Below are 10,643 nucleotides of genomic sequence, written 5' to 3' on the forward strand. Positions count from 1 at the left end.
CAAATTGGAAAATACAGTTATTTTGTTAATCCAGTCTTAACACCCCCAAATTTATTCAGACTTTTTCTGCGCACATATTAAGTGTTAGAGATTTAAAAAGAAAAGTCAGTGTAGATTGTTGCCTGCCTATTCAGCTTAATGTATCTAAACATCTTCACCTGTTCTTGGGGCTCTACCTCATTTTTTATTAGCTGTAGCATACTTTGATTGTAATAATGTATTGTAATTTATTGGGACAGTTTCTATTTGGACATTTAGGTTGTCTCTAGTTATTTTTATATATGTATAAAACATACACATACATAGAAAAATATAAGAATTTCTAAATTACAGAGTGCATGCATACAAAGTTTTAAACGCAGATACTCTGATTATATTAGCTCAGTTGGTATTTGTAACTGAGTCTAGACACTACTTTTGCTTTTCATTTGTAAAATGGGTAACAGCATTCCCACAGTGGCACTGAGTTTGGTTAAAAGCTGTCTAGCTATTGCAACTCTTAAATGAGGTTAATCTTAGTAAGATTAGAAAATACATACAGGTCTTGGGCATTTTTTGGTACATGGAGCCTTGTTTTAATATTTGGAAAAGCCTGTAAGAAATGTCATTTTTTTTAATTTGGTGAGTGCTAGGGATAAGAAAGTGCGCTTTTCAAATTCTGTAGCAGCCATAAAAGAGCTTAAAGTAACAAGAACCAAGTAATTGCTTAAGGTGCTTTTTAAGCTTTTCTCAGTTATTGCAAATACTAGATTCTTGAGGGAAACTTATTTTGGTTGGATTGTGCGGTGGAAATGTTTTTCTATAATATAATAACGTATACCTGTTTGCGCTCAGCTTTCAAGTTACTCAGCATATATTGATCCTGCATTTATTCACAGCACATGACTTATATACGTGTGTGCATACGTTAGTGGACTTGACTTACTAACTTGAACACTCCCCACTTAGATTCAGAAGACCTTGACAGACTCTTTAACATAGATCTAAAATAAATTTTTTGTTTATTGTGTAATTATAGATTCTGGCTCTTCCTCTTCCTCAGAAGATGAGCGACCCAAGCGGTCCCATGTGAAGAATGGTGAGGTAGGCAGGCGGCGGAGACATTCCCCTTCCCGGAGTGCCTCTCCATCACCACGAAAGCGCCAGAAAGAGACTTCTCCTCGGTAATGTATTTTCTTCAATAGTCTCCACTGATGTTTTGTAGTTGTTATGAAACATCATAACTTATGGGATGGGCCATGAACTTACTTTAGAATTTGTTTAACTCCAATTTTTGTTTGGGGAACTTTGCTTTGTTTGGTGGTTATTGCTATTTAATTTAGTAAGTTTGGTGCCACCATGACGTGAGTGTGCATAACTTAAATTAGACCATTTAAATCATAACATTAGATTAAATATCTTTGAACGTTTTTGAAAATATCTCCATTAGTGATACCTAATGCCATTAAAGTAAATAATATGGTGAATGGAATTCTTGACATTTGTTTTTCTCCACTGCTCTCAGGATGCAGATGGGAAAGCGATGGCAATCGCCAATGACTAAAAGGTTGGTTAGACACTACTTTGTAAACTAGGGTTACATGTCAAAGTGTTAGTGATTTAATTAACTGTCTAGACAGCGTTATCCTATCCCTGGATATAGTATGGGTGTGGTGCTGGTGAAGTTTCTCATTTGTTTTAGTTTGTATTTCTTTACATAGGAAATTGATGAAACGTGGGCACAGCATTTATTTTAGAGCATTGTTTGAACTTGGGTTTTTGTGCAGATACAGTATCTAGATGTTTCCAATAAAGAATAGTAATAGTTCATGAGATTTAGAGTGGAGGGAGTTTGTGATGACTTTAGGGAATGCAAGAAAAACTAGGGGGAGACTTTAAAAAGATGAAAAATTAATGTAAGGCTTTGGCCCTGTTCCTATTATAGGAAAAAATGAACTTTTTTTGATTATCAACCTTTTGACCATAAAACCACAGTATTTTAGAGCCAAATCATGTAGAAATTGCTTAATTTAGACCTAACTCATAGTGAGAAAACAAAGACTCCGAAATGGCAAAGGGGAGTTTCTTAGTTACAGAGTGACAAAACCAGAACTGAGAACTTTGTCGGCGAGCTTAGCCCTATGCCCAATCTTTATGCTATCTATCTGCCCTAGTCTTCTGTGTTTTGGGAGATGGAGAAGTCATCCTCGGTACAATTAAATGTCTAACTACTTACCTTTTGTGAGACTTTCACATTGTCCTCCTGTAGCTCAATTTGAAGCTGCGTTGCTTTAGGTAGATTTATTAATAAAAGTGGTCTATTGGAAAGGTTCTTTGGAACCAGACAGCAGTGTTTGTGATGGAGCAATACACTGTATTTGCTCTGTGGAAGTAACTGTTTTCTTTGGCAATAACAATGAAAACCTTAAAAATAAGTTCATATGCTATAGTATGTTGTTTCCAGCTATAATTACCCTTGCTTTTCTAAAATTGCTAGTTTGGCTAAAACGTTGCTTAACAAAATCATATTAGTGATAAAATTTCTTCTCTTGCCCTGATTATGGAGCTACTTTCTATATTGGAAAGTGATTTCTTGCCTCACAACAGTGAAATCAACATTAATGTTTATAACCCCTGCTCTAGGGGTTTTTTTTCCCCTTTTCTCATTAAGAAGTGGCCTCAAGTGGGTGTGGTATAAAAGATGTGCAGAGATGTGAACCTATACACCTAAAACATACACAGTGTTGTAAATCAGTGATACTTCAATGAACATAATGTTTTTTTAAAGTTTAACAATGTTAGAAATTGTCATCAGTGGCCTAGGATTTAGAGATGCGAAAAGAATTCTTTGGAATCCTGCTTCAGTATTGTATTTTAAGAGGGGAAATAGTTTGGTTTCAGATATTTCATAACGTAAAATTTAGACATTGGAAAACATTTTTCCATACTCCAACACTTGGCTTTGGGTATTGAATAGTCCTACAAGGAATATGTACCTATACTGCAAGGTATGTTGGTCATACTTAGTGTAAAATTCATTTTAGATTTTTAACTTTGACTTCATTACTATTGTAGCTGGGGAAGTGAGGTGGAGCTGAAGTGGTCACTGAAGAGATCAAAAGCTGGCTCCTTCTAATAAGATTTGTCTGTTACTACATACTTGGGCTATGTCACATGTTGAGGCGTATTAATGCTGTGATTCTCATAGTTTAGGGGTAACTTCCTTACTCAGCAATTTGTACCCATGGTTGAAAGCTTGACTTGGCATTAGTATTCAGAGTAACTAGATAATGCTTAGTTGTTTTTTTTTTTTTTTTCCTTTCAACCTCTAAAATGTAGTCCTTTTAGGCTCGGGTAAGAAACTATAATTATCAGTTTATAGAGACGTTTGTGTTAAGACCAGTTACAAGTGATAATCAGCCTTTGCTGTCAGTTCTTTAAGTTATGCTAGTTTAGTTTTATTTTTTGTCTTTTTTTTTTTTTTTTGGTTATTTTTCGCTCATAGAAACCCAGTGCATTGGCGGTCATCACTTAAAGGAACCTTTTAGTTCCTTTAGAATAAGTATCTCAGATCATTGGTATATCACAGATTCTATCTTAGTTCAGTTTTTTAGTGAAAATATCTGATTGTTCTGTGAACTGAAATTGGGGGCCTATTTTTAAAGAAGACAGAATCAATAGTAATAGCTTTTTATGCCATTGTTACACCTACTGATAGCACACTGGGAGTTCTGCTTTATATCACCTCATTCTCAGGGTTTGCAAGTATAAACCTTTTTCTTTAAGTTAAAATCCAAATAACCTTTTTCCCATTTGAAATCTTGATTATCTAGTGAAACAATAGTCATCCTGTATCTCCAGGTGCCTAATTCTTGGTGGACCCTGCTAGTAAAGGGGGCTGGCTTCTCCAAGTAGAGCCTGTCTTAGGTGGTTTTTTGGGGGGGGGGGTTCTTTTAAAGATAGATTTATTTATGCTTACAAGAACTGGGGTACAGGCCAGAGGTGTGGTGGGTGAGAGGATTCACCAAAGACTGTAGGGAACAGAACAGGCAGATCGACGGAAATACACTGCTGAGGGGAGCAGCAAGTGAGTTCAGGAGAGGTCTGCTGTGCCATGTGGGTTGCTCCCTGGCTGGGGATCAATCTTGTGCTGCAGTGGCTGCGGATAGCTTCGTAGGTTGCGTCTTAACCCCTTGTGCCACCAGGGAGGCCCTGAACCCGTCTTAGTTTTAAAGGGGAGACTAAAATCAAAAAACTTTTTTTTAAGATTGATTTATTTACTTATGCATATAAAAACAGGTGTAGGCCAGAGGTGCAGGAAGTGAGAGGATTCACCAGAGACAGAGTGGGGAGCTGAACAGGCAGATCTACTGAAATACACTGCTGAGGGGAACAGTGGGTGAGATAGTAGAGGTCTGCTGTGCCATGTGGGTTGCTCCCTGGCCGGCCAGGAAATCATTCTCGCGTGGCAGTGGCTGGCAATAGCTTCATAGCACCATTTTTAACCCTGCACCACCAGGGAGGCCCCTTTGTGTGAAGTTTTTAACAGTGCGGAATTAAGGTTTTTTGTCGATATTTTAGTCACATTGTTCCTGTAGCTGTTGTGCTGGGACAACTCTGTTCATTTGTGTTTGGGAGTGTTTTAGTTGAGAGTATACAGTGCTTATACAATAGAAATCTATCTTAAAAAATCAGGAACTGAGAGTAGTGACGCCCAGATTTAGTTGTGACTAATAAATTAAAACTTAAACTTTATGTATTAGAACAGTTTTTTTTCTAGGCTTTAAAGAAGTTCCTAACAAGGAGTCAGAATCATCTAGAGAATCTTTTCAAAATACACCAGCTATGCCAGAGCTCAAACCTGGGGAACACAAAACTGAGATAAACTTCCTTCCCAGGGGTTCTAATGTGCATTCCAATTTTTTAAAAGTAACTCTCTAAAGCAGTATTTTCATACTTTTCAACAGTGTGCATCATGTTAAGAATGTGTGTGTGTGTGTATATGTATACGTATATACATATGTATACATATATATTATGACTTAGTCAACATTTACATACTGAAAAGTTCCACGAAATACTTCCCTGTACCACAAGTAAAACAGTCTGATTTTCTTTAAAAAAAAAAACTGTTTTTCATCCTGGGTCTTGACTACAGTTCTTGATATATAGTTAACAGACACTGCTCTGAGTTAGGGCTGCTGAACTTTGGGTTGACAATGATTGAAACTCTGTCTTCTAGATCACTTACTTATACATGCTACTAACTCAGAATCGACTGTAATTCTTTCTGCTTTAGTAGTGGTAGACGGAGGAGAAGTCCATCCCCACCACCTACCAGAAGGCGACGATCTCCCTCTCCAGCTCCTCCTCCTCGACGGCGCAGGTCTCCCACACCACCACCACCACGACGAAGGTACTTCTTCATAGATGATGGTGGAGCTAATTGGAGAAACCTTCAGTCTCTGATTGAAATAGTCTTATTAGAGTAGCATTGCTCATTTAAGCACTACAAATCACAGGGTGGCTTTTATATGAAAAGTCAAGAACACACCCTATATCTATAGAGATAGTAATCAGTGGTGAGGTGGGGTGGGGGGTGAGAATGTACAACTGTAAATATACTAATACCATTGAAACTTGTACTTTAAATGGGTGGATTTTATGGTATGTAGATCTTGTATCAGTAAAGATGTTAAATTAAAAGTGGAATTACTCAATTTAGTGATTGCAAAGGGAAAAGATTTTAGTGGAGAATTTCAGCAGATACCTCCTTAACTAAGAGGTCAAAGTTAACATCCCAGGTAGTACATACTGGCATCTCTTATTTCCTGGTACCCTACTAATTATGCAGAGCTTCAATGTAATTATTAAGAAGTGTCAGACAATCCCAAATTAAAGGTCATTCTGCAAGGCATCTGACCAGTGCCTTCAAAAATGTCAGTCATAAAGGACAGACTGAGGAACAGTCACAAGTAATGGCAGACACTAAGGATATGTGACAACTAAATGCAGTGTAGGACCCTGAATTTTGGTATCTGGAACAGAAAAAGGACATGAGGAAAAAACTACAGTGTTGTTATTTTATTTAGTGCCAAGTTAGTACTGCAGTTAATTTTTCAGTGGTTATATAAGATGCTCAGTGGAAATCACTATTTTTGCAGCTCTTTTATACATCTAAAATGATTACAAAATAAAATTAGGGGGAAAGATTGTAATGTCATTGCTCCAATACATTACTAAGTGCTACCGTGACCATTACCACTCTTGAATACCTATTATGTGCCAGATAGAGCGTATACTTTATCTCTGGTCCTGAAGATGCTCTTGCTTGGTTGATGGTATTGTTCCCATTTTCCTGGTGAAGAAATGAAGATTCAGAGATCTTAAGTAATTGCCAAGGGCAAAAACGGAATTGTGCTATACCACATAGTCCAAAAGATGGTCTTTTTGTAAAGTTGATTGCAGAAAGAAAATATTTTGAGCTGAGCTTCACTTTTCAGGACATATTAGGCAGTTGAACCTGAATGTTAATATTCAGGTCTAATTCCTAAGAGGCAAGTTAGTTATATTGGTTTAAATATTAAGAGAGAAAGACCAATTTTGGCTACTCATGAGAATGTATTCTGCCTAACAATAGACTTCCCTTGAAAAGTGGTCTTTTGAGACAGAAAATTCAAGTCTTGTCTCTTTGAAAGAAGGTAGAGATAACTTTTAACTGAGTTAAAGTACCAGTTTATATATGGCACCACATGGGAGCACTTTTTTATTTTATTTTTTAAGATTTCTTTATGCATACAAGAACTGGGGTACAGGCCAGAGGTGTGGGGCATGAGAGGATTCGCCAGAGACAGAGTGGGAACAGAACAGGCAGATCTGCTGAAATACACTGCTGAGGCGGAGCGGTGGGCGAGTCAGGAGAGGTCTGCTGTGCCATGTGGGTAGCTCCCTGGCTGGGGATCAAACTGGTGCTGCAGTGGCTGCGGATAGTTTCATAGGTTGCGTCTTAACCCCTTGTGCCACCAGGGAGGCCAGTGGGAGCACTTTTTAATGGAGAATGCTTGGGCGATCTGACCACAATCAGTAGTCTTGGCTAATGTAGTTACCTAATTACTAAATGTCATAGTCACAGTTTCCTCAAAGCATTGTGAAATTCTCTGCTCAAAATGCATTAAACTGATTGCATATTTGAGTTCATTCTGAAAGCTATGTAATTCTCCATTAACCAGTCATATGGAATATCCTAACAGAAATTTACTCAATGATTTTTTTCAACTTGAATAAAAATACAGCATTTCCATGTTGAAACATAGTTCACTTTGCCTAGTGCTAGCTATAGAGTATAGCCAGAGCTAGTTTTCTTTGCATCCTAGTCTCCTGTTGGACGTTCAACTTCATATGATGTATCTTTCCCCCTAGGACTCCTTCACCTCCCCCACGTCGACGCTCACCTTCCCCAAGAAGATACTCTCCTCCAATACAGAGGAGATACTCTCCATCTCCACCTCCAAAGAGAAGAACAGCTTCTCCCCCTCCCCCTCCTAAACGCAGGGCTTCACCATCTCCACCACCAAAGCGTCGTGTCTCCCATTCTCCGCCTCCCAAGCAAAGAAGCTCCCCAGTCACCAAGAGACGTTCACCTTCATTGTCATCAAAGCATAGGAAAGGGTCTTCCCCGAGCCGATCTACCCGGGAGGCCCGGTCACCACAACCAAACAAACGGCATTCGCCCTCACCACGGCCTCGAGCTCCTCAGACCTCCTCAAGTCCTCCACCTGTTCGAAGAGGAGCATCGTCATCTCCCCAAAGAAGACAGTCCCCATCTCCAAGTACTAGGCCCATTAGGAGAGTCTCCAGGACTCCGGAACCCAAAAAGACAAAAAAGTAAAAATCTCACATTCTTTTGTTAGGCACCCGTAACTTGGCATAGCTCTTTATTTTTGGCTGCTTTTTCTCCCCTCCCTTTACAGAGAAATTACAGAAAAGAATAACCTGTGAATACAAACTTCTAAGGCACATTCTAGATAGTTTTCATAGATTTTTTCCCTGTTCCCAGAATAGTTCTTAGGGCATAAATTAAATGCCACAGAAGTTGCTAGATTCTTAGGAGTATCAGTTTTATTGAGGTACATCCTTCCAAAAGTAAATTCTGAAGTGACAAAGAACATTGAATATTTTTTGTGTACCTAAGACTTATTAAAGAAGTCTTAAATAAAGTAGAAGGAATTGGCATTACTAATCTCATGCAGGAAGAATGATGAACAGAGTGGGTAGAGTTGTGAGACTTCCAACTACTCTCCGGGAGACTTAGGGGATGATGCTTGTGATGTGTTGGTAGAATCAAGTAGCAAACAGTGCTATAAAATATTTAAAGTTTGTGACCAGGTTTTCTGATGCTAATTGGTTATTTTCTCTTAGAAAAGATACCTTTTTTTGGATACTAAATGTTTTGATTCTCCCGTTCCTAGGGTTGCCTCACAAAGTCCTCAGTCTATAAGAAGAGTTTCGTCCTCCCGATCTGTCTCAGGATCTCCTGAGCCAGCAGCTAAAAAACCCCCAGCACCTCCATCCCCTGTCCAGTCTCAGTCACCCTCTACTAACTGGTCACCAGCGGTACCGGTCAAAAAGGCTAAAAGCCCCACACCAAGCCCGTCACCGGCAAGGGTATGTGTCTACACAGTTTTGAGCATCCTTTATAATTGTGTGTGGTCATCGGAAGCAGAGAAATGGTTTTGTCTTTTGCAGCTCAGAACATTATCTTCTATAATCCAGGTAGACTTCAAAGAGAGACAAATTAAGTGGTGGTTCCATGCTTAATCCTAATACTGCTATTTTCAAGAATTTGGGTGATTAAGATTGAACTGCATAGAAAAAGAAATTACCCATGGTTCAGTTACCTGTCTTCTTTAGTGTTTGACACATTTGGGGGCACTACTTAAGATCACAAAATCAGTAAAACTTCATATCTTAGATTGTGTAGTTTTATTTCAATCACAAAGAAGGTACCGTAATGTTGACAGTGATGATATGTCAGGAATGATGAGTGAAGTTAATTTTTTTCTTTCATCTTTAAGATTTATTTTATTTATACATACAAGAACTGGGGTGTAGGCCAGAGGTGCAGGGAGTGAGAGGATTCACCAGGGACAGAGTGCGGAGCAGACAGGCGGATTGACTGAAATACACTGCTGAGGGGAGCAGCAGGCGAGTCAGGAGACGTCTGCTGCGCCATGTGGGTCAGCTCCCTGGCCAGGCATCAAACTCGTGCTGCAGTGGCTGGTGATAGCTTGATAGCACTGAGACTTTAACCCCTGCGCCACCAGGGAGGCCTGGAAATTGTAAACTCTTAAAATCTGTGAGGAGTATCTTTGAGTGTGGTTTCCATCTCTAGGAATACTTCTTTTGGTGGTGAATGGCATTTGACATTCCCCCCCTCCCCCCTAAAGCCTTATGAAATCCTGAGATTTGTCCATTTAGTTACTCCCTTGAGAAATGTTTATTAGGCAGAATTTCAATCTAATTGATTTTATTGCTGTTATATCTCTGAATTTTTAGAATTCGGACCAAGAAGGAGGTGGGAAGAAGAAGAAGAAAAAGAAGGACAAAAAACATAAAAAGGATAAGAAGCACAAAAAGCACAAAAAACACAAGAAAGAAAAGGCTGTTCCTGCAGCTGCTGCAGCTACTGCAACTCCGATAGCTGTTGCTGCTCCAGCAGCCACATCAGCACAGGAAGAGCCAGAGGCAGAGCCAGAGCCTAAGAAGGTATTTATGGACACTCTTGCAGTTCATACAATTGACTCAGTTACCTGATTTTGAGAAGTAAATTTTTTTCTGACAATTGGCTGTTGGGCTGTTACCTCTCTACTGATCTGTTTCTTGATGACCTCTCAAGAACAGCAATTTGCCCAAGACCAAGGATGGTAACACAGATGACTGCCAAAAAGCTTAACGTATATTTTTAAAGTAACTTCTTTGGGGAACAACTAACATAAGTTAATCTACTTAAAGTACACAATTTTAATGCTTTTAGTGTATTCATAAGTATGCAGTTATAAGTATGCAGTTATCACTACCGTTTGCATCAAGATACCTTTGTGTGTTCATTATCTCCCACCATTGTCTCAAAACTTAGCCATATTACCATTCTGACTTTCTTAGGAGACTGAAAGTGAAGCTGAAGATAACCTGGATGACTTAGAAAAGCACCTGCGTGAGAAGGCCCTGAGATCAATGCGGAAGGCTCAAGTGTCCCCACAGTCTTAGGGGGAAATGTTTGTTATGATGTAAATTTTATTTGGTTTGTACGCAATTCAATTTCAAAATTGCTAAAATGTGTTTGAGCTTTAGACTATAACATTTGTTGTAATAATTGCTAGGTTGAAATTCACCGTGTAAAAAAAAAGGGGGGCATGGATATACATTGCAAAAGGTGTCCACAGTGTATTCGTGACATTCTTTCATCGACGGCTGACATAATTCATTTAGAGTGAAATATTTTAAGCCAAAAAAAAAATCCCCTTTTTAAAAAAGGGGGTTTAAATATTGTTGGCATTCTTATGGTTCCTTTAAATGCCCCTGGCTATTCCCAGAGGTTTTTCTTTTTTTTTCTTCCTTTTTCTTTGAGTCTTAGCACCCGTTTAAGTTATGATGCTTCTGACCTT

General features: G+C 38.8%; 1 protein-coding gene across 17 annotated transcripts in view; it reads left to right on the plus strand.

Annotated features, from left to right (window-relative positions):
• Positions 1–10,394, plus strand: part of SRRM1 (serine and arginine repetitive matrix 1) — a gene marked incomplete at its 5' end in the record, with an annotated part of 28,449 nt that extends 18,055 nt beyond the window's left edge. For 9 of the 17 annotated variants that reach the window (XM_084242139.1, XM_084242148.1, XM_084242149.1 and 6 more), the window contains 7 exons: positions 1,019–1,163; positions 1,505–1,546; positions 5,282–5,395; positions 7,399–7,863; positions 8,448–8,643; positions 9,535–9,744; positions 10,141–10,394. In XM_084242139.1, the coding sequence (XP_084098265.1) occupies positions 1,019–1,163; positions 1,505–1,546; positions 5,282–5,395; positions 7,399–7,863; positions 8,448–8,643; positions 9,535–9,744; positions 10,141–10,245 (1,277 nt within the window). In that variant the 3' untranslated portion in view covers positions 10,246–10,394. The remainder of the gene's footprint in view (positions 1–1,018; positions 1,164–1,504; positions 1,547–5,281; positions 5,396–7,398; positions 7,864–8,447; positions 8,644–9,534; positions 9,745–10,140) is intronic. The other 8 variants (XM_084242152.1, XM_084242153.1, XM_084242154.1 and 5 more) reach the window with 3 other exon arrangements.
• Between the last annotated feature and the right edge of the window lie 249 nt (positions 10,395–10,643).

The sequence above is a fragment of the Talpa europaea genome, assembly GCF_964194135.1.
Source record: "Talpa europaea genome assembly, chromosome: 9".
NCBI lineage: Eukaryota > Metazoa > Chordata > Mammalia > Eulipotyphla > Talpidae > Talpa > Talpa europaea.